The 26,497-nt window shown below is 42.9% G+C and overlaps 1 protein-coding gene across 1 annotated transcript in view; it reads right to left on the reverse strand.

Moving 5' to 3' along the window:
• flt4 (fms related receptor tyrosine kinase 4) overlaps positions 1–24,392 on the reverse strand; it is a 52,024-nt gene extending 27,632 nt beyond the window's left edge. Inside the window, exons 1-9 of the mRNA XM_062393529.1 lie at positions 24,103–24,392; positions 7,811–7,907; positions 5,828–6,102; positions 3,513–3,658; positions 3,222–3,387; positions 2,125–2,264; positions 1,880–2,051; positions 525–642; positions 221–405 (exon numbers count right to left, since the gene is read on the reverse strand). Coding sequence (XP_062249513.1) covers positions 221–405; positions 525–642; positions 1,880–2,051; positions 2,125–2,264; positions 3,222–3,387; positions 3,513–3,658; positions 5,828–6,102; positions 7,811–7,907; positions 24,103–24,160 — 1,357 coding nt within the window. The 5' untranslated portion in view covers positions 24,161–24,392. The remainder of the gene's footprint in view (positions 1–220; positions 406–524; positions 643–1,879; positions 2,052–2,124; positions 2,265–3,221; positions 3,388–3,512; positions 3,659–5,827; positions 6,103–7,810; positions 7,908–24,102) is intronic.
• Positions 24,393–26,497: the final 2,105 nt, after the last annotated feature.

Here is a 26,497-nt window from a genome sequence, read left to right on the forward strand (position 1 = left end):
TTTTTTCATGACAAAAAAAGATCCAAACCTCCGGACAGAACATCAGGATAATACCTTTATTTCTAAAGTCAAGCCCTTACCACAACACCTTCATTACTGCATGTGTAACGACTCCAATATATGTGCCTTGACCTTAACAGTATTGTGACAGGAATGTTATCTGTTGCACAATTACTGCACACGGAACAAATGGCGTGAGTAAGACTGACACACTAGTTACCGTTGACAACAAGCGTGATGTTGAGCCTCCTCTCCAGCCCAGCGGCTTCATTCTTCAGCACCACCATATAGATCCCAGAATCCTCCTGACAAACTTCTTTAATCTCCAAAGCATGGTTCAGGTGAATCCTCATCCTCTTCATCTTAAACTCGGGGCGATGGTTCATCAGCTTTCCATCTTTATACCTGGACACACATCCACACACACACAGAGACACACACAAACCTCAGCTATGGGAGGTCTAATTATGCTTTTTGAATTGGCCCAGAACATTTAATGGATTCACCAGACGGTCTTATCTTACCATTGTGTTTCAGGCGTTGGGTAGGCAGACACGTTGACTTGTAATTTGAATGACTTCTGGCCGGCGGTTACTTCCACCACGGGGCCACTCCGGTAGTCGAGGTCAATAAATGGTCTTTCTGGAGGAAGATACATTCACATGTTTTATGAAGTCGGTATTGCTTCAAGTCTGAATATCAAAGCTTAACACTCCACAGAAAACCTATTATGTATCAAACATTCTACATTTGCAAAGGGTCGTGACCAAGGGTATGGCACTAAAGCAAGTATTTGTCTAAAACATGAATAGAAATATCCAAAGAAACTTCATACATATGAGGTCAAGTGACTTCTCTTTTATTATGAATATTTTATTGCAAAATATTTTCTTTCTCTTCTTTTTGGTGGAAAGACAATTTTTCTTCATACAGATGAAAAGTTAAAGCAAAGCCCATGGCTCAATTCACTGCTCTGAAGGTAGTAGTAGTTGTTACGTAGACTAATGGTGACAAAGACTGTTGTTTAACTGAATTTAAGTATTCACCAGTAATTGTAGAGCACCTCACACAGGTCTTCTTTAAAACGTTTTTCCCCCATGCTAGCTCTTTAGGGTGGCAGTGTCGGCCTGGGGAATAGACTGTGTACTGACTGGATACCGAAAGTGAAGATAAAGCATTTCTATCACCCCCTGGTGGCTGGCTGCAGTTTCGGTAATAAATCTGATCTCCTCCATGTTAGAGGATTGGACAAATGGATTGGAAAAAAAGTCTTCATACACATTTTGCAAAGATTGCCTCTGTCATTTTAGGTAGTCCATATTACACACATGGTCATCTTTCTGGTAAACGATTTGATTAGAGACTGACTGCTCGAGAGACGGTACCGGCAGGACCTCACTACTGTTGCTCCATGACCCGGGTCACTACTGCACAGACCGGCCCCAGATGCACAAGATGGCTGTGTTCGTATATGGGATATTTGAGCTTCATTACGGCATAGTGGGAGGAAGTGAGACTTATCGTCCATCTTTATATACAGTCAATGGTCTCTGGTCAATGTAACCACAATCCATTGAAATTGAAGATATCAAGGAAGTTCAAACGACTCATGAAGACTAAAGTCATATTTTTGTCTGCTCTTTGTGTTTAGTGCTATAATGAACAAAACATGAAAAACATCATAAGCATTATACCTACTTAATGCTAGCATGTTAACATATTGTAACCTTTAAGAATTTAGGTAAAAGCCGAGCTGTACCGTCTCACTGGCTAATATCTATTTACTGATACCCATGGTTAAAATGACATTCAGACCTACATGCTGATGTGGAATAAAGGGCAAGGTGGTAACTGTGGACGCTTCAGAGCCGACTCTTACCGTGAACTATGACCTGAGTTTGTTGGCCTTGAGATCCGCCCATGCTGGTGGCGTTGCAGATGTACGGGCCGGTGTCTGTGACATTCACGCTGTGGATGGTCAGGATGCTGACAACCTCTGTGGCCTGAGACAGAGCTTCCCGATAGGGCTTCGGGTCGACCCAACTGTTTTTCTGGTGAGAAGAAAGAGACTCTGAAATGTAGGTTTTCATTTACTTCGGGCAAACAACTATTGCTGCTACGTACCTGTTTGCCGGGGTACGACCACTGGATGTTCACCCCTGTGTCGAACTCCACCATTGCTGTGCAGTTCAGGGTGAGGGCCTCCCCCACCATCAGCTCCACTGGGTCCTCAGGAAACAGCTTGACATCATAAATCTGAGTTCCTGTCCGGGGTCGAAAAAAAGAAAAAAGGGTGAGGGAGGAGGACAGTGAGAGAGGTCATGGTGACATCGTCAGCAGTTTTTCCTTCCTCGCTCGACCGGAGGAAATGACTTTCCTTTGGACCGCAGGAGCCATCCCGCTATAAAAAAAAGTTGTCTGTCACAAGCTGACACTGTTTCCATTCATGTCGCACGCTGTACATCAGTGAGCGAAATTAAAGTGGAATACAGCAAAGCCTCAATATAAGAGAGAAAAGCTAAGAGCTAACAAAGCAGAGCCCAGGTGTCTGATATTCAGGCCACCTATCTTTGCAGTCACTGGACACACGCTCTGGAGTCCGTGCAGCCGACTGTGCTGTTCAAATGCTCCATTCATTTTTCTGAGTGAAGCCTCGCTCTCAGTTTCTCCTCTGTCTGATGTAGCAGTTAATTTTGGTCAGAAGTGAGACGTGACTGATCCCACGCGGAGTTCACTACCAGCTAGACATAAAAACCTTGTCTCATCATCTTAATTTCTTACAATTTAATTATGCCTCGACATCTCTTCCTTTCTTTCCTCTTGATTTTCTTTTCTTTTCTTCTTTTCGTGTTTTCACAGCGGCTCCTCCGGATGTTCTGTGGCCTTTATAAACCAGGAGACTGGCCGGATAAACTCCGGAAAAATGACAGAGTGTTTTATTTTCGTCACACGTCTCTTGATCGGCAAGAGTCGGGCCAAGTGGTGCCTGATTCTTGCCGATCAAGCAGATATGAGCTTGCTAAAAGACGACAAAAATCTCTGGGTTTTGTTAGAAACATCTTGGATGATGTAAGTAAACATGTCAACGAAATATATAACAAGTCTAGACGTTTTTTTGACATTTTAATGAAGATTTGTTACAAATTATATCTTATAATACTCCATATTTGACTGAAATACAACACAGGAGACTGAGCCCTGTAAATATCGTGTTTTTGTACCTGTAGGGTGGAACAGGTAGTTGGTAGATTGAAAACTTTTCCCGCCCAGAGTTGCGATACACAGGATTCCGATGAGCATCTGCGAACTGTCGATGTTGTGTCTGGGGATGGACCAGCCCCGCTTGTTGTCCCATGTCGTCCCGCTCGTCTCTATGGGCAATGGATACTGAAATGATACACGTACAAACATGTAAATAAAAGAAATTGCATGGGTTCAAAACGTGAATTAAATCTCAACTTGACAGATTCGGCTGGAGAGAAACCAAGAGGAAGCTGTGGTGCCGGACAAACCGCGTAGAGGGTGACGTTCAGATCCGGCACCGTGACCAGGCACGGCACTGTGACATGCGTGTTGAAGCGGGTGATCAGGATGGTCTCCAGGTCACTGGCTCGGCCCTCCACGTTGCTGCTCCGCCTGAGGAAGGGATTCTCTGGGTCTGGACACAGATACAGAAACAGGGATGTGTTAACCCGGACGGCAGCCGGGACAATGTCGGCTGTCACAGAGTTAACTCCATGAACGGACAGATATCTCACAGCTAGATAATGACACGCACGACATGGACTTTATCATGATTACCGTGTTATGCCGCCGCTCACTCTGTCCTCACACAGTAAATAGCATTAGGGGCCGTTATTACGTGTCGGCTGAGAAACAGACAGCCGAGGGGTTTAATCCTCTAAGATGTCTGCTGCTAGGAAATATCTCTCCTGTGTTTCATCCTTTAAGACCCTGATGTCTCTCCTCTTATCGTCGGAGACTCACAGCTCCTTTTTGATAAGCATCACTGACACTGTCCCCGATTTACATTGTTCATCTGTTATCACTACAAAACCTCAATATTCCAACAGCATGAGCGCACTCTGTTTAAATGCTTATCTCCCAGGCAGCAACTTTGGTACGACTACAACCTGCGCACTTCTTCTTCTGTTCCTGTTTTTTCCGATAAGCCCTCTATTATTCTTCACACTTTATTTCTGCATCATTTCAAGCTGCTGTATTGGGGGCGTACAAAGGGTCTTATCGAGAGGATTATATTCCTGCCCGGTGGCGACTGAAATATGAGCAGGTAATAGAAATAATACACAACTTCTCAAAGTGTGCGTTTTTCACAATAAATCCCTGGAAGTATTTTACTGCAATTGCTCTCAGAAGAGGAGAGAACTAACCCGGGGCAAGACGAGTCTGCAGAGTATGTGGTATATGTGTTTCTGTGTGTGTGTGTGTGTGTGTGTGTGTGTGTGTGTCTGTGTGGGTAAAAATGTGTAAGAGGAAGTGTTTATATATTTTGCATCTGCCTGTGTGCGCGCATGCAAGCCAATATAAACTTGCGGTACATTAGTGCATTGCTCTACATTCACATGTGTGTTTGAGTGTTCAGAGCACACACACGGGGGGAAAGGGTCAAGGTCTGCCCGTCTAACTGAATCCACATGCGGCCCCTCTCATCTCCCCACACACTGGGTCCTAATTTACGGCCGACAATCTCATCTGCTTCTGATCAGCCCCCTGGTTAGATCTGTGGAAACTGTTTTGGCACCTTGTCAGCAGGGATAAACAGCCGTTTTCACACGAGTGGATCGGTCAGCTGGAAACATGACAACCATCAGTCTCTCTATCCACACCTCCGTCTACCTCTCCTCGACGGCACAATCAAACAAATTGAGGAAAAGCGAATGTGTTGCCCATGAAACCACGGGGTGTCGTGCTATTGTGCGGGTCTAATCAGATTTGACGATATCGCAAATCACATAAAAAGCCTGATGACAAGGTGGGTTAAAAGAGAGTGAGAGATGCTGCCACGTTTCAATATTTATATATGAATATTATATCCTTTCTCTAATTAGATAAAGTGAATGAACTGCTCATTCCTGCCTTTATCAGAGGCTTTACATCTCTAATTTCCGAAACATTGCTCTGGCCGGCTTCCAGGGTGCTGCTGAGGCGAAGTCAACAACTTGCACTTCTAATAACGCACGGGTGGCTTTGATATTGAAGTCGTATTCAAACAGGCGATGTGTCTCGGTGGGAGCGCAATGGTTTTCTTGTGAGGCTCCCAACGAAAAGACTGAATGGTCCACATAGCAAGACCAAAGAGTTGCAGACCAGCACCAGCAGCTGATTAAACACATTCTCATTAAACACAGCAGCACCATGACATGGGAATGACATAGCCGGAGAAAAAGCTCCATCCATTGTCTTTACTGCTTATCCTTCGAGGGTCAAGAGGGAGGCTGCAGCCAATCCCAGCTGACTATAGGCGAGAAGCGAGGAAAACCTTGGCCAGGTCCAACAAACAGAGACACACAACCATTCACGGCCACGTTGACACCTTATTTAGAATCTCTAATTAACACCCGAGGCGCCCCTTACTGAAGCAAACCAGTAGGTACAAAATGGGAGAACATGGAAAACTCCACACAGGAAGAGCTTGGAATCATACTGTTAACCTTCTTGTAGTGCTAGCGACAGTAAATGATTTTCTGAGCTGAAAACATTGTATGCACTAGACTTTGAAAAATATGAGAAATATTGAAACACTCTTTAAGGACATATTCAAATGAGTCATCCAGCAGTAAGTGAGTGAGTCATGAGTTCGGCTCACCCCTGATGAAGACGTACACGCTGACGGCGGTGGTGCCGTCTATGATGGCCTTCACATCCTTGTAGTAGCAGCGATAGTACCCGGTGTCTTTGCCCCATGCGCTGCTCAGGACCAGCCTCTTGCAGTACGGCTGTCCAGGCTGCCCCGGGCACTCGCTGACTAACGCCACCCTCTGCCCGGGGGCCCTGGGGGTCGACAGCTGGGCCTGACGGTCGGTTAGCTCCTGTCCCACCAGGGTCTGATCAGGCCAGGCCCAGGCCAGAGTGTTCTGTCCCCTGAGGAGGATTTTGGAACATATTATACATTAGAACCAGGGTCAGGATCATAACTCATCATCCACAGGTTTATTTATTTATTTATTTGTTTTTATTTAATATAAAGATCCTAGGCACCATGTTTCATGTAACAGCTGAGAACAAAGTTGGTGTGTGTGTGTGTCTGCGCTTGTTTTGTGCTGTGCCACATAAATGCAATAATGGGCGGACATGTTAACCTGGAGGCACTATGAGCGAGATTGAGTAATTGCTGCCTGAAATCCGATAGAGGTGTTTTCACCACCTGCCTCCGCCAACAACAAATGGCCACATTTTGCAGCCAGTGCCAAAATGTGACAACTGGAAATATCTGCGATAATCACCGAGGACAATGGAAGAAATTGTGAGTTCTTTTCTTGCCCTCGTGATTAGCGTCCATCTATCTAGAATCTGGAAAATTGCACACTGGGAAGACTTAATTGACTAAAGTGGAACTGACTTCCTTTCCCTGAAGATCCTCGGTCTGGGTGAAAATTTTAGATATATATGCAAACAATTATTTAAGACAAGCGTTGGGAGACGTCCAAAGGTATCTATCGACAGCTTTTCCAAAGACAGCTTTTTTTTTTGTGGCACAGAAACAAAATCGGTTAATGGAATGACATCTTGGCAGTGGATAGCGGAGCAGAGATTTCATAAGGATAACGGACGGTTATTATGAGTGAATTCATATCTCACAGAGACTTGGTTATTATCAGGCCTGGCTTTGATTTTATAACGAAATGTGCCAGTGTGTCTTATAGAATATGTTTTTTTTGTATTTTGGTGTGTGGTTGTTTTTACAATGTCAAATATTGTACATATTTTAAATCCCTCCGAGTAAACCTGTTATAAAATTCAAAAGGACTATTTTCCATCAGAGCACAAAGACAAAATGCAGTTTTGACAGATTACACAGAGATTCTTGAATAGTATCAAGGAATCACTGGGGCAGGAAGTAGTCAGCTCTTCCACTGAAGTAAAAATAACAGTGACATCCTCTATAAAATACTTACAAGTAAAAGAGTTGCATTAAACATGTAACTTAAACGTAACGTATGTAACATTCAGAAAACCTCTTGATATTAATGACACCAGTGACCGTTAAGTGAACCCCTTGTGCTCGGCAGCCATGAGAGAACCGGTTGGACATCGGCCAAAACAATGTTGTGATGGTCACACTAGTTCTCGGTTTGTTTGTTTGACTGGAAAAAAAAACCTTTGACTGTTACAGTCGCTTGAGGCTTAACATTTCAGATTGGGCTGCAACTAATGATTATTTTCATTATCAATAAGTCGGATTATTACGTTTAACCTGTTCGCTAAATGTCAGAAAATATCACAATATTCAAATGTGCTTGTTTTTTCTTTCATCTTATTATTTAAGGCGAGTAAGTGAAACCATATAAAGGTCAAATAACACCAAGTCTATATAGCGATGCATCACATTGTATTAGATTTGGTCATGCAAATAACCAGTGACTTTATCTGTCAATTGCTTTTAAAATGATCATATTTCTCTCACTGAGTATTCAGTGAAATGAAATGTGAAAGTGTAATATGTAAGTATCTCATATTTGTGCTTGGTCAAATGTAATAAATCCCAGACAGCCACTGCAATGCTCTGCATACTGTAAATCCGGTTTTATAGCATTCTTAACGCTGGCACACAAACACACACATACATTACCTGCATGTAATAGTCAGCGTTTCGTAGACTGGAATCACTAAGTCGCCTCTGGAGCTGTCGAGGATGGGTGGAGTCATAGAAAAGCCAATCACCAGACCTGAGGGAGCGAACACAGCATATGCATTAGATTCATATTACACAGGTCACTCAGGACCTAGTGGTTTTGACAGAGCTGCCGGTTGGGCTGTCGAATCTCTGCAACACATCAGGAATCTGAAATGCGACACGACAGCGGCTCAGACAGCACGTTGTTCATTACATTTACAAGCTGGAAGGCAAACAGCGGGGAAAGTGCCCGGTCCCTGGCGACCAGAACACCCAGCCGGAGAAGTCGTGGCCTGCTCTCGAGGCGATGCTGCTCCCAGCTCCCGGCCTTCTCCTCCTCTTCTGGAATTGCCACAAAGGACATTTGCCCTTGATTCATAACTAATGCATTCACTTCACTGACTTCTTCTTGGTTATCACGGCCGGCCCAGAATGTCATTACCGTCCCAGAGTCCCCTAGGTTGCCATTATAGCCCAGTTAGACTACACACCTACAGTCTATTGCATATAAAGGTGACCTACACCCCACCTGGATATCATTAGACATGAAAACACACCGTGCAAAGACTGGGGGGGGGGGGGGGGGGGGGTGCAGCGGCTTGCTTTATGAGAGCAAATCATCACATGTTTTCCCTATCACAGACTCAGTGTAGTGAAAGTGCTGAAAAGTGACGAAGATGTGTGTTCAGTGCGTTGTGCACTGTGCGTTTCCAGAATGATTATTATCATGATTATACAGAACAGCCGCGTAACCATCTGAAAGCCTACGTTCAATATTTGACATTCTTCTAATGGATATTCTCTCCTGTGCAGAAAGAGAAAAAGCAGTGCTTGGGGTCAGTCGGCATGTGCAACAGAGAATATTGTTTTTTTACATCATTGACTCACACATCTTCAGGCATGTGTGATACAGGCGAGGCAGCAGCAGGCAGCAGGAGCCAGTTCACTATGACCTGGTGCCAATCAAAACCCAGCGTTCTGGACAGCTGCAATTCTTGTAAACAAAGCTCGTTCCTTCGACACATCCTGCAGCCCAGGGAGCACAATAGAGCACCGCTCTTCTCATGTAAATATTTCCATAATCATGTTTACAGTAAAGGCTGGTCCCAATGGAAGGAGACTCATCGGCTTGGGGCTTCCTCCAATACTGCAAATAGACAGAAACTCAATGTTCAAGAACGTTGTCTTGAATAAAGTGAAGAGACAATATGCAGAGTAGGATTATCACAAACCTTTACCCTGCAGGTCAGATCACAAAGCTTCGATTTGTCCTTCAACCTGTTTTGATTAAGTTCTAAATGATCTACAATGATATTAAACAAGACCGACCATTCTTGTTTTTATGACACTACTCAGGCCACTTGTCTGCTGCATGTCCTTCTTCTACATTGCTCCTGGTTTTGAATGAAATCCCATGTGTTTACTTTTGATTTAGATAAAACCATTTCAATAAAACTGTGATATTAATGACGACCTGCCTCTCGCCCATTGTCAGCTGGGATTGGCTCTAGCTTCCTCCCTGTGACTCTTTGCAGGACAAGCAGGATGGATAGTGGATGTATGGACTAAGCTTAATTTATCAAAATTAAGCTTTCACCTTTGATTAAGTCTTTACTATTAAATGTCCCTTGTAGTCCCTTCTCTAATGGTTCAGAAAATCCGACACACAATCCTAACATCTGGCTTTTGTCTGCAATGGGAACGGATACAGTTAGTAATTATCACCTCCAGCTCTGATCGGCAGAGATGGAAACACGACATCCGGGTGAACGTGCTAATTTCTTCTTCTCCTTATTTTAGGAGTCTAGATGTGATTTACTTCATGACATTATGAAACAGATTAAACCAGGTGTTGGCGCCATGATTGTCTGTGTATTCATTGCTTTATATGTCTTGGGAACGAAATGCCAAAGGTCTTTTCCCCTTTATACCATGCAAGATGCAAGGGGAGAGAGCTTCTATGAGGTTTGTGATGTAGAACATGTCTCTCGGGGGTGGAAAACTCAGAAAGGCTAACCTCTCTGGCAATGGGGAAAAAAACAATCACCTTTTTTTAGCAGGTTTACCCGTGCAGGTATATATTAGATTCATTTTACATTTTGAGATATATGCTAATTTGCTCTCTTGCCAAGATGTAGCTGAGAAGATTCATCCCACTGTGAATTCTAAATTCAAAGTTACAACCAGAAGGCGGTTATCTAGCTAAGCATACAGATTAGAATCAAGGAGAAACTGCCTCATCCCCCAACTCTAAACTCATACACACTTTATATCTTATTTGTTTTATTCATATGAAACTGAAGCATTGTGTTGTGTGCTGAATGAGTCATATTTTGTAGTTTGGAGCATTGTTGACTTTCTGGAGTCACTGCAACATGATTCCACACTTTACTGTTTGTGTGAGGATTAAACAAAAGAGATAACATTTGTAGAGAGTTTAGATATGAGGATAAGTGGACATGAGGATTTTCCCAGTTTAAAACCTTTCAACAGGATGTTGTGATATCCCAATCACAACAAACAACACAAATTCAACCAATCCATGTGAATTCTGTACGACCTTTTTCCTGTGAGCGAACGTTGTCCAACCACCGCAACCTTTCCTCAAATTTGGTCAATCGTCGTAGTTTCCCACATGTTTCACAAATTGAAAGAAGTATGTCCTAAAACTAACTTACTCATTCCTGGTTAAAAAGATTAACCCCTGTGACATGTCTCACATCTAACAACAAAAATGACAGAAAAGGAGTTGCAGTGCAAAACAATGCAGGTCCTGAAGCCTTGTTAGTCTCTGCTGGGAATCACAGAGACAACAAAAGCTTCAAGCACCATCTGTTTCTATCTGTGTGCTGAGATTAAAAGAGATGCAACAACTATTATTTAAAAACACATACAGCCTACAATATAAGAATTGAGTGGATGTGCAACAGCTAATGTTGCCGTGCTGATACAAAACAAACATATTGAGGAGCTGTGGCGGTGGGAAGTGGTGGCAGTCGATGACTCGTTCCCAGCTTGGCTCACAGCAGGTTATTCCTTCCCCAGACCTTCACAATTCTATAACTCGTAGCCCCAGAGGAGAAGCAAAGTTCCCCCGACATATTGTCTCGGCTCAGATGTGAACCTGCCTCCAGCTTCGGTCCCATCACCTCCCCGCTGCAACACAACGCGTCCACTCCTCCTCACACCTGAAATGCTGTGAAGACAAACCCAGGCTGTCTGACCGACCCACCCAACCCAAGAGATGTCTTTTGTGTCCGGACGGCTCACATGTTTTCCTTCACACAGACGGAGAGCATGGGCGTTCATGTCCTTGCATCCTGTTGAATCTTTAATCTCTAGAAGTAGAGGCTACCTCCACTGAGCTACGGACATTTTCTTGACATTTTCCAGAGGAGCCGTATATGTGAGAATGTAAATGTCAAAGTCAGTTGGTCAAATTCCTCAAACCTTTCATGCCAGCAATAGGAAGTAGAGTAAAATATCTGGAGGGAATTGAGCCCATGTGAGAATACAGGTGGAAAATGTGTTGATGACGTTTCTAACACGTCACAGACGCAAAACTGGAAAATAAACAAAAACATACAAATATCTCATACAGGTTAAAGATGATGATGTCAATTTGGAAAGACAACGGAACTTGAGAGCTTTTGGTTTTAAGGGCCAAAATCAGTGTCGTTATGCAGTACTCTACCCAGAAGCCACCTCTCAAAGATCAGAAAACCTTGCTTGTGATGGTTTTGTAATGAAGTGAAAAATGTGGTAATCCTGTGGTTCAGAAAAAAAACACTTATTTTAAAGGCAATGACAAATAACTTGTTTTGTCATTGATCATTTTATAATTTGGCCTCCTCCAGTGATAGCATAACAACACCTCCACAGATCCTCAATAATTTTCTATATTTTTCTACAAACAAATAATTTTGAACTATTTAAAAAGATACTGTAATTTAAACATATAATTCAAGGACACCTGGTTTTATATTATAAGCAGTATCTTATAGAGCTAACAGGGGGAAGCATAGTGAAATGTACCAGACTGAGAGTGATGAGCTCTGTGCTAAATCCTGACTGCAGCTAAGTCACAATGATGGATGCTTCCCTCTGAATCTGTCGAGGTATTGCACCCTGACAGACAGAAAGCAAATTATAAACTGTTATTTATTTTTGTATTCACGACTGACAGGCAAACCCCTGAGGGAACAGACTTCGACATGTTTGTATTTGGGAGGCAAACCTGCAAGAGAAGCCTTTCACCGTGTAGGGAAGACAACAGGCTTTTGAAATGCAATCAATCCGACACAGGATAGGATCGTCTGATGTGTCTATCACAGTGCAGCGCGAGTGTCAAACAAGAGAGGGCAAAGAAGTCCCCACACCGGCACAAAGTCACGCTGAGGAAAACATTTCATAGATCATTCAAACTGATACAGTTGGTGACAAATGCCCTCGGGGTACTCCGAGCTCAGCACTCCCGACATGGTCCACTTGCAGGGTGAGTTTGGGGCTAATGTGAGGCACATGACTTGTCGAGACTTTGGGGTCTCTTATACATCATCTGTCATCCTAAGTAGCGTGCCCCTAACTGCCGAGGGAGGTGCCACAAAGTCATAAATTAATGTGCACGGAGCTACACATGGCTGCGGGCCAAAACAGCTGCCGATGTATCTGCTGTTTGGACACTAGATTGATGAGAGGTGGGAAGAGGGCACCTTGCATGCTGTCAGAGACTCTCCGCCTTGATGCTGCAAGTTCTCTCCCCATGTTTCACGCTGATGAAAATGCCCGGTGCCAAATGTCAATATTTTCCATATGGATGTGCTACATGATTTGTGCGCCGTGTGAGACACCAGATACGCATGCATGTCAGCCTGTCAGCCACATACATGGTTTGAGAAAGTATAATCCCATCAGTAACTGTTTGCATTCTGTCGAATATAATTGGAAGCACACGCCGCTGCGCTGTGAAGCGAATGCCAAAGAAAAGCAAACACATCAATTCATGCAAGTTTGTGGCTGATAACGTATCTTGTCATGATAATAAACACATTTTTCTGACGCGACCTTTCCTGCCTCGCTTCATGACAGATTGCTATGACCGTTATCAGTCCGCTGGCTCATTTGTCTCACTGCTCATTTGATAGTGAAGTAAGTAAAATCATTGACAGTCTTCATATATGTTGGACACGTAGTTTCTGCACAGCAGTCGGAGCCGGAGGCCATTCAGCGCCAGCAGCAAGTAGGTGGCCAGTGAGAAAGCAGAGGTGCTCTCTGCACACAGCGCGACAACATTGATGGTCAGGCTTAAGCTCCTTTACGCCAGTTTATATCATTAGTACTGGTAGATTTCAAATGGAGGCTCATCCGTAACAAATTTTGCCATTTTTACATACAGCCACTGCTTTAGATTCATAAGCAAGAACTGGAAAATCAATCCAATCAATAGTAAACTCTTGAGACGCCCTTGAGTTATTTAATTATTCACAGCAAACATATTGTCTGGATTCATTTCAGTCGGTGGCAGTGTTACCACTGCTTGGTAAAAGAGGAGATTGACATGAAAAGTGCACACTGCATTATCTACTCATTAACAATGCAACTGTGACAAAACTAAACAAATGTTTATTGGATGTTAATGGATTCTACATTTGCAGTCTCTGCTCATTAGAGGCTGGTTATTGATTTTCAAACTTAGCAGGGATCACTGGAGGTCAGTGGTGGTCAGAAAGATACATATAAAAGCTCAGAACACAGTGGCAGCATACACAAAGTGGCGGGGAGAAAAGTAAAGTATACAGCTGTTTTCAGAACTCTGGAAAATGTCTGGAAAACTGGCTCACGAGTTTTTCCAGAGCTTGTCTTTTACAAATGAAGAGCGCAGCTAGAGATTGTCCAGCTCATTCAGATGAGGGGTGGCTGTTGGGTAGCACACGCAGGAGGAAAACCCGTGTTTTTCTTTACAGCATATCGACATCCAGAGATATTTGTTTTCTTCCAGTCTCAACTCCGAGGCATCAACATGACCCCTCAATCGCTGTGTACTCTCACATGGCCTCACTCAGAAAGTTTCCAAGGGGACTGTCAGGAAGAAGTTCCGGAAAATGTCGGGAGCACCTGATGTGACATTTGCCGTCTCACCCACAGTCTTAATCACTGCCCTGGGCCATTATTGAAATATTTCTAATTTTCTGCAGCCATAGCAACATCTGACAAATCAACATCTCAAAAACTCAAATGGTTCGGCTCATTGACAACCATCTTACAAACGTGACGATGGGGCAGCAAGCCAAAAACATATTTGAGCTGGGTTCCCTTCTTTTCCCCGTGCATTCCAGCTGGCGGCGCAGAGATAAGCAGCAGCGTTTAGATGATTAGCCTCTACCAACGAACAAAAAGCAACACCCAATTTTGACCAACGAGATAAAGAAAATTCTTAATAGTTGATCTACTCCTGCTTTTATCGTACGATTACACCAGGCCTGTTTTCATGTGTGAAATCCTACAGAGACATAAATACCTCATCAACAGCCTCTGAATGGATGTATTATTAATCCTGTTGCCAATTGTCTATGTTTCAAGCACTTGAAATGACTTTATAAACTTTGCGATCTGGCTCATCACATTCATAATATCTGACGCTCTGATCATTGGGGATTTTGCAAAACTAATTAAACTCTGACTGGGACGATTACTGAAGATTCAGGTCTTCATATGAAGCTATTTGGTTTGGTTTTAACTGAGAGAAACAGCTCACTGAATGTGTCCGTGTCCGTGTGTACAGTGCAACAGGTCAAGCTGGATGTGCCGAGCAAACATGACAGTTCAAGAGGCCTAAAACAACATTTCAGCCTGATATACATTTTTCAACCGGCAATAAAAGAGAGGAAATTATAAATGCTTTAGGTAAACTGTAATTCAGATAAGTAGGAGGCAGTGAAACAGTTTGGTTTATGTTGTTGGCAGACATGCTAACCATGTGATGATATAGAAATAACTACATCTGACACAGCTGGGCCTTTCTGTCTTTTCAGTGCTGCATGCCTCTGTCATGATGGAAGCGCCAGATGTACGTATATAAATATACGTTAGCCAAGTGTCAGAAGTCCGAGTTCTTCAAGGACAATCTTTTCTTTTCACTCGGCGTGTGTGTGTGTGTGTGTGTCAGGCTGCACGCTTAAGTGTCCACTCCACATACCTGATGGACACAAAGTCAAGATGTGCCACTGCCTACCTGTCAGTGGTAAATGTGTTAACAGCATCCCAGAGGAACATCTTCATTTTTACGTAGGTTTGAAGGGCCACAATACTAAGGAGGTGCAGAGGACTGCTGCTGCTGCTGCTGCTGCTGCTCTGAGTTCTGCAACAGTTTATGAGATATACTGGAAATGGGATATTGATAACAGTGAAAAATGTAATCCCCTAGCTTCTGCAAAACATATACAGATGCACGGTAAAGCTTACATTAATCGAGAAAATCCCGCGCACACCGATGCTTACGATGTAACTGTAATGTTCAGCTGTTCAACTCCAGCCAGAGACCTATTCTGCACGTCATCAGTGTCTCATACTATTGTACCCTAGTAACAAAAAAAACTAACCAACAACGAATTCATAAAAAGGAAAACTGCAAAGCTGTGTTGTGGCCCGCTGGCAGTAGAAATACATAAATCAAAAAGCTTTGCATCTCAAATCACTTGTTTTCAAGTCTGCTGCCCCTACTGATGGCTGAATGTGTTTGTGAACCGGCACTGTGTAGTTTGAAAACAGCAATCTAGTGTAGCCATTTATCTTTCTCATGCTGTAAATGGGAAATAATGGAAAAGTAGCTCTACAGACTTACAGAGCCAATCATAGTTTCTTCAATGCATTATGTGCTGGTGTTTTGAGAGGTTATGGCCAAACAAGAAGTAGAAGTAGAAGTAGAAGTACGTGAGGACTTAGGACTGCAGTCGTATACGCAGAGGATATTTTACCCATTTAAAAATCTACTGCACATGTTCTTGTGCTTATGCTAAGTTCTCTTCAGGGCTCATATCGGTGGCTGTGTCGCAGTTAGGGAGAAGTGAAGCTGGACTTCCGAGCCTGTGGAGGACACCTGGAGACTAAAGATAAATCACACACACACACACACACACACACACACACATTGGGGAGAGGCCTAGGTTCCATACGGCAGCCTAAGCCAATTACAAATGCAAAGCTTCTGTGACAAGTCGACAGATACAAGGCAGGAAAGAGTGGAGAGCATCAAAGGTACAGATGAAGACGAGCGCGTCTCTCTCCACGGCTGTGACACGGGGCTACATTGACGCCTGTGTGAAAGGCAGCGCAATGTTTTTCATTGGGAGCCAATTTCCTGTTTTCTTTATCACGTTCACGCTTCTCCCACTTCCTCTTTTCATGGACAGTGAAGACGATGTTGCCGTTTGTGTTTCCTCGCTCCCTCTGTAGATTTGTCTCTGATCAGTCATGTGACAGGAACAGGAAAAGAGGAACCTTGTGTAAACAAGTCAAGCTTTTTCCAGAAGCCTCGGGTTCGGCAGAAAGGATGCGACATGGGAGTCGTTTAGAAAATTGAGAATTATAATTAGGCACTTGTGCGGTTGCTGCGTGGTTATACACTGGATACATGAGTGAAATGCCTGGCAGGCCATTCCACTGTCCTCATATACAGCTGTGACTTCCCTCCTTGTGACACTCAAATGATTAAACAGTCCTGAATGAGACAACAAATGTACCAACTGGAGGTGAACTACATTTATCACAGAGTCAAGGAGCGCTGCGTGGGCGACAATAGAGCTACGCAGTTATTTCAGTGACACAGTATGTGGCAAAAGGCCAAGGCTGAGACATCTGAAATAGAACCCCCCCCCCCCCCCCGAGTGTCCAGCGAGGGACTGGAGGCCAGGCAGATCACGGAGCAGACCTGCTCTCTGGATGTGGAGTCGGTCTGGCCCCGAGGCTATAACATACTCCCTCTCTCTCTATCTGAGAGAAATTAAGTCCACTTCCTCTGTCATCTGGACACAAGGCCAGGCCACAGTCAGGCGACGGACTGACTGGCAACCTGGCTTTGATTTCATTGTTACCAGTGCGGAGGATGACATCCCTGTCCTCTGCGCTGGTGGAGGAGTTAGGCCTTTCCAACATCCTGCCAGAGGAGGGGTGCGGAATTAAGGCCGCGACAACAAGCCATCTGGGCCAACTTCCTGTGTCCCTGACTAAATCTTCCTGTACCTGCCTCACAGGCACACCGGACAGCTCAAACTCTTCCTCTCTGCTGAACCTTTTTTTTTTTGCATGTCATCATTTCTATCATTGAGAAATGGTTTCCCATGCTGAGAGAGACTGAACGCATATTCTGGTAAATGCTTTGTCCTTGCTCCTGGCCCTGGCTTCTGGCGATGACATTTCTGTTGCTAAAAAAACGATTATCTTTTTGAGTACAAGCAAGTGCCACAGATTAATGTGATCCAGGCCGAGTGTGGTGACCTGCACCCACCTGAAACCCATGCTGTGACTGTTCAGAGGCCAAGCTTTAAGGAGACCGGTTACTGCACTTGTTACCTAACTCCTGGACCTTTGGGTAATAAACAAGTCTCTGTTGAGATGTCAGATGTCCCGGCGAGCTAAATCAATGCAGCAGCTGAAAACAAGGTCAGAGCTTGGAGTGCCGGGTCAACAAGTATGGTGCCGAAAACCTAAAGGAGGGAAGCTGATAATTTCCTCAGGCTTGGCCAATGGTCTCTTTCCCATGAACCTCAAGCGACCTCCGACGGCAAGGAAAGAGGTGTGAGCGACCAGACACATGCTACGCAGACTTCCAACACACAGCTCCCTGACTCTGAGCAGCGTGTTCGAACAAAGAGCGACGGTGGCTGTTGTTAATCCGATGAGAAGTCTCAATGAAGCTTGTTTCTAAGCAACGCAATGTATTTGGTGTTGCAATATCCCCTTAACAGCCGACCTGTTCCAGGATCCAGTTTCTGCCTTCAGAACATGTGTGGTCAACCATTAAAGGTCTCTGAATAGAGGCGTGGGTAGGAGAGGCGGTGGACTAGTGGCAGAAACTTGGACTATGGGCAGAGAAGGTCTCTGGTTCGTCTCTGGTTCCACTCCACGGAGAAACAACAAAAGACAAACCTGGATTGATCTGTCCAAAAATCCAAGTGGATTCTCCCTACCCTGTCTTGTGCCCCTGAGCAAGGCACCTTACTCCCCCAAATTCTGCTCCCTTGGCGCCGTACATGGTCGCTCACTGCTCTGTGTGTCCTGCATGGATTAAAAGCAGAGGTTAAATTTCCCTACCTGCATGAGTGTGCCTTTGTATGTCTGTGCATGTGTTTGGGACTAATAAATGCATCTTAATCTTAAAGGCAATATACGGCACAATGCAATTTCCCTCCAGTGTTTGACAACACTACTTACAATTAATGTCTTTTCAATGGCTGTTACAGACGCTGAATCTTGTGTTAATAGTCTTCAGTTGTGCGTCAAAGTTAGTTTTCTGTGGCTGTGAATGCAAACCCCTAATTATTCCGGATTCTCTAAATTGGTGATATATCCATCACCTAAACATACGACTGAGTATTATGGCCAATTAAAGGGAAACGAAATTAGATTTCAAGAATAATGTCATAATTTTATACGGATAAAGTCATAACATTACTAAAGTTATAATTTTACAAGATTAAAGCTGAAATATAACAAGAACAAAGTCTTAATTCTAAAAGAAAAAAGTTATTAGATTGATAAAGTCATGATTCCACAATAATGAAGTTGTAATTTTATGATACAAAGTCTCGTGAATATCAAAGGAGCAGCCTGTGGCCTGAGTTTAAATGAATGCTATTGTTATTGTATTGTAAAGTCATTTGTCAGTAATAACAAAATACTTAAAATATTTGTTTGTGGTTGGAACTTAAGCCTATTCTTTGTTGTTGTGTGTGTGTGTTTGCTTCAAAACGCTTTGGTAGAGTTTGTCTCCAGAGGGAGTGAAGGTCCAGCGAACACATGGTTTCCTTGGTGTTATGTCAAAATATTTGGACTTATCTGTATTAAATATTATTCCTCTGACGTCTTTTTCTTGAGATATTATTTTTTCTCTAATTAAATTACAGCTTCATTCTTATAATATTATGACTTTCCTCTCAATTACAACCTAATTCTCGTAATATTACCAAATGAGTCACAAAATCTCATACATATTCAATATGGCTTGAAAACTCTGTTGAACAAACAAAATCCAAATGGTGGCAGGTGGCCAAATTTAAGCTAAACTGAAAAATGTGCAAAATCCATTGTCAGTCACAACCAAAAGCAATATAGAATCTATTTCATCTTCCTGCTAAAAGCACTCATGTGTTTAATGGTTCTCACTCGTACAACATCATGTGTGGGCTAATATACTCAGTCATAGTTCATCACTCTGTGGGCAAAGCATTACTGAAATTAATTCCTCTGCGCTCTCTGCTTACTGCAATATGAAACTCATAACCTGACAGAAAGGAGTGAGAACGAGGGGGAAAAATAATAAAATCAATAGGTCTGACCTCCTCTGCATGGTAATTTTTCCAAGTGTGAAAGAGTGGCTGAAGAATGCAAAGAAAAGGTCGGCGATAAAAGGGAGCCTGCTGCGTCCAACCTTTCATTTCATTTCTCAGGACGTTGAAAATTACCATGAAGGGACGATTCTGAATGAGGAACTACAAAAAATAACCTTATCTCTGTGACTCATTCCCGAATGTACTTTGCTGTCAGAAATGATGGTGGTGGAGGTTCGATCATTTCTGTAGCTTCCTGAAACTAGCTATCACTAATTCCACTGAATGATCCGGCCGCTGTGAGGAGGTGAGCAAGGAGTCCTGGTTTGAGCTCCGCTTTTTCATTCTTTGCAAAAATATTTCAACGTTAGGAATACCTTCCATGAGAGATGATCATAAAATAGGTCCTAATCCCGAGATCTATTTGATATCTCATCTCTGCCTTCTCTTAAATTACTATAATAATACACTTCAGCCGTCTTAAGACCGATAAACATGTTCAAACCTTTTTCTATTCTGGCAAAACCAAATCCCAAGAGTCCGCAGCCATACCAGCATCTCTCTGACAGCTCACTTAGTCCGATTTTTCCTTATAAACACATATGTGCATTTTAAGATGTTTCGGGGCAAACCTGCACAACAACATCAACCAAATGAAACAAGCAGTAAGTAGTACAGTAATGTAAAAACAGTCAAGTGAATAGCTGCAATGAATAATCACACTATGATCTGGACATACAGAGGAGGCAGAGCGGAACGTGGCACTGCAATGTGCATGCAGCAGGTATTAAGTCAGTGTTCCATTTAACACAGGGTCAGAGCGTCAACGCTGAAATGTACTGCAGCACTCTGAGGCATGTGAGGGAAGACATTCGCAGCTAATGACCCAAACTGTGGCTGGTTGAGTTTTCCCTCAGGACGCGTCTGCTCACTGTACATTGAAAAGGTGCAAGGTTTTTGGCCCAACAAAAATAATCTACCATGCGGCAGCTATCGGTCACATAAAGCCTGCCACCACAACTCTCTAGTTACCTGTATCACGCTTCACTGGATTCAGCCGCCTTTCCAGATTGTTGATGTAATGACAGAACCACTGTGTAGAGGAACAGTTTTGTAGTAGCATTAAGATTATTCACCCAACTCACCCACACACAACCAATAACACCAGGGATCACATGAAAAAGTTGTCTGTCTTGGCTTTGTACGATATCTTTGTGGCACCAGGCAATTATTTCACAACTTTTATGAGAGCTTTGAAAAATACAGATTTTTTTTGAATGGCAATACATCCAGCAGATATTGATATTTTCGGTTTTGACCCACATCACGGACCAACCACGTGACTGTGCCATCCAAAGAGCCATGCTGCAAGTGCGGCTAAAAACAGGGCACAGAAAACATGAAGGGGTCAGAAATCCAGCAACAGCATTACCACAGATGGTTTTCATCAACTTCCTAACACCAGCTTAGACATATTTGGCTTCTGCCTCAGATTGCTGGTGTTGAAAGAGCTTATCTCTCAGCTCTAGCCATATTTGGGATGTCGGGTCTTTAGCATGATGAGAAAGTGAGTGACCAGACATCCGAATGCCCAAGGGGCCTTACTGCTCCATGCCAGTGATGAGTGAGGCACCGGACTCCCTATTTATTTGGACTTGACTGCAGAGAGCTTCCCACACGGAGCAGCGGCAGCAGCATTCCTCTCTCATCCGAGCTGCTCTCCAGCTGATAGAACAAGATACTCAAGGACAGACACCGAGGGTCTGCTCCTCAGAGTCCTGAGGTTGAATCCCGAGATCAGTGCTGAGAATAGGGGGCTATTGTTGGCTAAAACAACTCAACCACTATAAGTGGACGACAAGAATAATACCCAAAGTCAAGAGTCAGATTTCTGGGATGATCTGATCAAGCAGAGGTATGCGTACAGAAAACACTCTGCTAAAAGCAATATCAACAATATGTACCCGAGACCCAGGGTAAGCCAAAGATCATTTGGCTCTGGAGCTCTGCTTTAAACCCCCAAAAAAAGGAAAGATTTGCAGCTTTCATATGTGGCCTCTCTGACCGGGAATGTAAACAGCTAATTATCATGCAACAAAAACAGGAGGAGGTGAATCAATCAGGGATTCACAACTCATTTATGTGTTATCCTCAACCAGAGAAGCTGCGCCAACGTGTCTCTTTAAAATGAGGCAGAAGGTCTGTAGCTGTGTAATAAATGTTTTCAAACCAGCCTAATTCGTACCAGAGACAGAGCGTGACAGGAGGATGGTAGGAAATGGCTCGGGGTGAAATCTCAAAACTCCAAAAAAATGCAACTGCTGTGTTTACCCCCCTCTACCAGGGACAGTGACTTCTGGGCTGGCAGTTCCACAGACCGCTCTCCTTCAACCCTGCCCGCTGATCATAACGATGAGAAACCAGGGCTCTCAGCATGATCTCATTGAAATGTGGAACTCCTCAAGCTGAAGACATTTCAGGGATTGTAAGATATTATTTGAGGGATAAAGTATTTAATATTCAAGCACAAGACAAAAATTAGATAACTAATAAGTTGTTCAGAGCACCAGTGACTGAATGCAGTACACTTCCTTTGTTTTTTTAATTGAATTTCTCACATCACATGTCACTTATATGTGACATGTATGAATCTTTTATTTCTTATTATTTAAAATGTCTGTTTATATTTCCTATTATTTGATATTTCTATTTTGATAAAGATTTAATTGATAAATAAAAAGCGAACAAATAACTTATTAAACGAGAGACTTTTAAAGTCAGACGGCAAAAAAAAGGTAAATAGTTTATAGCTTTTCTACATTTGAGTTGGGTCAGTGTTGGATTCAACACAAAGCAACACACACGCACACACACACACGTGCTGGACACTGCCTCTTTCTGCAGTAAGAGTACACACTGTGAGGATGTAATTGAAAAACTTGAGTCTCTGATTTAAAAGTATTGTTTTTTCTGCCTCCAGGACATTGTGCCTCTACTTATACGTTGAAAATAAGTCTTTCCCCAGATACAACCACGCGCAGCCTTATAGACAGAGGACGGAACTTTCTGACAGAGCTACACACTTCCAAGACACACACTGTGGGTGAATGAGAAAACTTTAGTTTGTGTGTTTTGACTTTGCTTTGGGTTTGGAGCACGTAGCCCGGTGAAAAGAGAAGACACCAGAAGTTATACAATCTATATCAACGCAGAAGCCTGATTAGGTTTACTGTGACTGAGCCGAGGTCAGCGATGTGCCTGAAATGGATGTGATCGTCTTTAGTCCTCATCCTTTCACCGGAGAAACAGAGCCACTGTTTATCTGTTCCTCCGAATGTCCAGTGACCCCCCCCCCCCCCCCCGGCACACAGCCCAGTGATATTTATGAGAGCAAGGAGCCCCAATGCCTCCAGCCTGAAGTTAGGATTTGAGCAGCCATATGGTGTCTGCTCCTCTCAGACATATTCCTTGGTCCTCATGAAAACAGCTGTTCAACCCAATTCAGTGATGCACAACTCAGACAATCACATTCTCAATATAATCTTCACGCAAAACACAGTGAGAAGGTATAACACATAATTACGTAACATTAATCTCAATTATTATATGATATGAAGAATTTTTTATTATCTCTGTATCAATATGGCCGTATCGCCCAGCCCAACATTCAGTCAGTGCCGGAACACTGTGGAAAACTTCAAACAATTCTCAACCAGATTTCAAAGTAATATAGTCGATTAGACGCCTCTCTTTCAAGTAAACAATACAAAATTGTGCAAATAAAACGAAGTGCTTCAAATCTAAAAGTCTGTTAGTTATAGTAGTTGCAGCTTGTTCAATGAGTTCTGAAGTCTTAAAAGCCCACGATGTGGTGGCAGATCACTCAGGAAATCACCCAGAACTCCTTGCAACAAGTTGATCTGTACTGGACACAAGTGATAATCCTGAAGAATATTGTACTTTCTTTATTCATGTTGATCTGGGTTTGTACCCTCATGGTTGAATCCACTTAATGCAAGTTTCTTTGGATAAAAGGTTCAGCTCAATGAAATGCAATGTACTGAATATTCTCCTACCTTTCCCTTGCTGCACATAAATAAAATTACATTAAAAGGCCCCACTCTGAGACGTGAAGGAATCTTCCCCCACTCTGTCCCTGTATCCTCCTCATGTCCAGTACATGAGTCAGCTCCGCTCCAACTCTCCCTCTAAAGATCTTGACCTACATAGGCTCACATAAACTATAATGTAAAACACTGTAGAACTGGAAGAAAAAATCCTCTGTTTATTCCTGCTTCAGTGTAGCATCATCAATTATCAGCTGCTTCTTTATCAAACGCGGTATCAGCATGCCTCCCCCTAGTGCCTAACTGCCAGTGGAGTCTCATTAATTCAGTGGATTTAGACAGAAAAATGATGCTCCTTATGCAAACACGAGGGATTCTCGATGTTCATTACAAAATAATCTAGACGTTCTAATAAATAAAACATCTCGAAAACAAGTCATTAAAATCAGAAAAGTCTCAAATTCAGGATCCACCCAGCTTCGGTTTAAATCCCTCAGTTTAACTGGAATAAAAAATCTTTGAGCTCTGTAAAAGTAAATAAAGGATCAATTATTTGCTTTAGAGTTAATGGTCAGCTCGACAGCCACGTAAAAAAAAGTAGTGCGCTGGAAACTTTGAGGGCGAGAAGCCTCCTCACCTGAGACAACCGCTAATCCAATCCAAGTCCGACAGAGAAGCGTAGAGTCTGTCTTCATCTCCAGATCTCCGGTCCAGAAGAGCAGCAGTCTTCAGTCCTCAGGCTCCTGGTGTGAGAGTCAAAACAATGAAGACAAAAGGGAGAAAGAGATCGAGGCTGTTATAAGTTCCAACTCCGCTGGAGCGAGAGTGGAGAGCTGGTTTGAATGAATGTGCGCGGATGGAGAACAAACTCAGGTGGATGTCAGTCAGTGTGTGTGTGGGCGTGTGTGTGCGTGCGTGTGTGTGTGTGTGTCAGAGAGGAGGAGGGAGCAGAAACTGAGGAAAAGAGTACAAAAACAACTTTTTCTCCCTCCCGCTTGGTTGGAGGATGCATCGGGCTCTGAATGGGATTTACAATGATTTCCCTTTCCTGCGCTCGTGACGGGAGCGCATGCACACGCGTCCGTCCAGTTCATATAAAAACACGCTGAGTTGGAGGTGTGTGCGTGGTACGTGCGTGCACGTGTTCCCTGTTTGCATAGGTTGGCGCCATCATACTTCTGATGGTGGCGAGAATTATCTCATTATGAAAACACAAGGCATTATAGGTTGTATGAATTTTTTTTAAACAGATATATATTTTTATGATAATAGAAAAACTAATAAATAATATAAATAATAGAGAATTGAATACACCCATACATAATATTATAATATATATACCTAGTCAACTTTTGCAATATGATGTTTCAAACATGATGAGTGAGACCAAAAAAGCATCTATATCATCTATATCTATATTATATATGTGCTAATAAATTATCTGAATAATATGTATAATTTAGAGAATATATTTCTATTGTTCAAGTGTCCAATAATGATAATATATTGTGTAAATAATACATATAATTTGAAGAATAACGTTATATTGTTTAAATGCCTCAATGATAGCATATTGACTAAACTGGTGCTGTTTGAATGTATATGTTGCATCACACTTTGCAATATGATGTTCACAACATGATATAGAGCAGAACCGAGTATTCGATCAACGGGATCAACAACGTGGGGCCTAGTTCAAGTAGCCTGTTTCATTATTTATATATTTTATAAGAAAGTTGGGGAGTAGACATCAGCACAGGCCCTGGATGACCCATAACCCAACACTGCATGATTACAGTGACTGATTACCCCCCCACCCTTGGCATCCGAGAGGCACTCTGCCAGGCCCTTGGCTGTCAATAATATGCATGAGACAATTATACTGTTGCCGACATCAATCACATCGCTCTGCATCCCACCTATGACTTACCAGATATTAAACCAGCCTATAGACAGAGGTTTATATCAAAACTTTACTTTTGGCTACAATGGGGATGGGGGGGTGGGGGGGGGGTGTAAAGCCAGTCAAGACTATTGACATCTTCTGTGTTTAAGACCTTTAATGATATTATACATTTTGTAAGATTATAAATGAAAGTATAGGTCACACAGTTCAGTGATATGGAGTTTATTTTTCATATTTTGTGAGTGTTTAAATCGCTCCTGGAAGAACCCAGAAGATACAGACATCCAAACTTGATAAACACTTGGTGCTGAACAGAAGTTACAAAAACGTAAAGACATCCACGATCCAGTTGTCTCTCCGAGAAAATCATATATTTCACCTCCTGGCTAGGAAACATTTTAAGCACAGGCCATTCTTCAGTCCTTCGTGTGTTATTAGCATGATAATTATTCTCCTCCTCTGATTTTGAAATGTCTCCAATTAGCTTGGCAGGTCATCTTTATAAAATCAGAAATTCTTCTGAATGCACCACAGGAAAATGCCAGTGTCATCACCACATGAAGCAAACAACCCGCACTGAGAGAACAAAGACACAGCCTCTGGAGGGAAATAAGCAGAATATTAACATTGGTCAATTATATATCTGGTCTGTAACTCCTCTTACACCATAAATGTCAATGTAAACTGACCTGTTCAGGTCAAATGCTTGCTTTTAATTTGAGGTAGAAGGGTCCTTTTCTTATTAAGAGCACAAATTCTTCTCCACATTCAACACGCTGATCAGAGGGGCCTCGGGAGTCGCTCTGTAACAGCTTGTCTTTATGCTTGCAAAGGGTCAGATGGAACAATGACTCAGAGCAACAGCTTAACTGTGCAGAAACCTCCCCCCCCCACCCCCATGCCCATCCTCCTCAGGGAGTCTTCAGTGTGTGAATGAAAGTCATGTACTAAGAGCAACGAGGTGCTGTAGACCCTGTCTATCTTAGAGAGACAGTTTTTGGAAATTGAAAACTCATGTACCATATACACTGGGAAATGAAAAGTCAAAAGAGGTTAGGAGGTGAGGGCACCTGGGTGACCGCTCTTTCTCTCTCCGACACACACAGACACACACACACACAAACAC

Source organism: Platichthys flesus, chromosome 8, assembly GCF_949316205.1.
Source record: "Platichthys flesus chromosome 8, fPlaFle2.1, whole genome shotgun sequence".
In the NCBI taxonomy this organism is placed as follows: Eukaryota; Metazoa; Chordata; class Actinopteri; order Pleuronectiformes; family Pleuronectidae; genus Platichthys; species Platichthys flesus.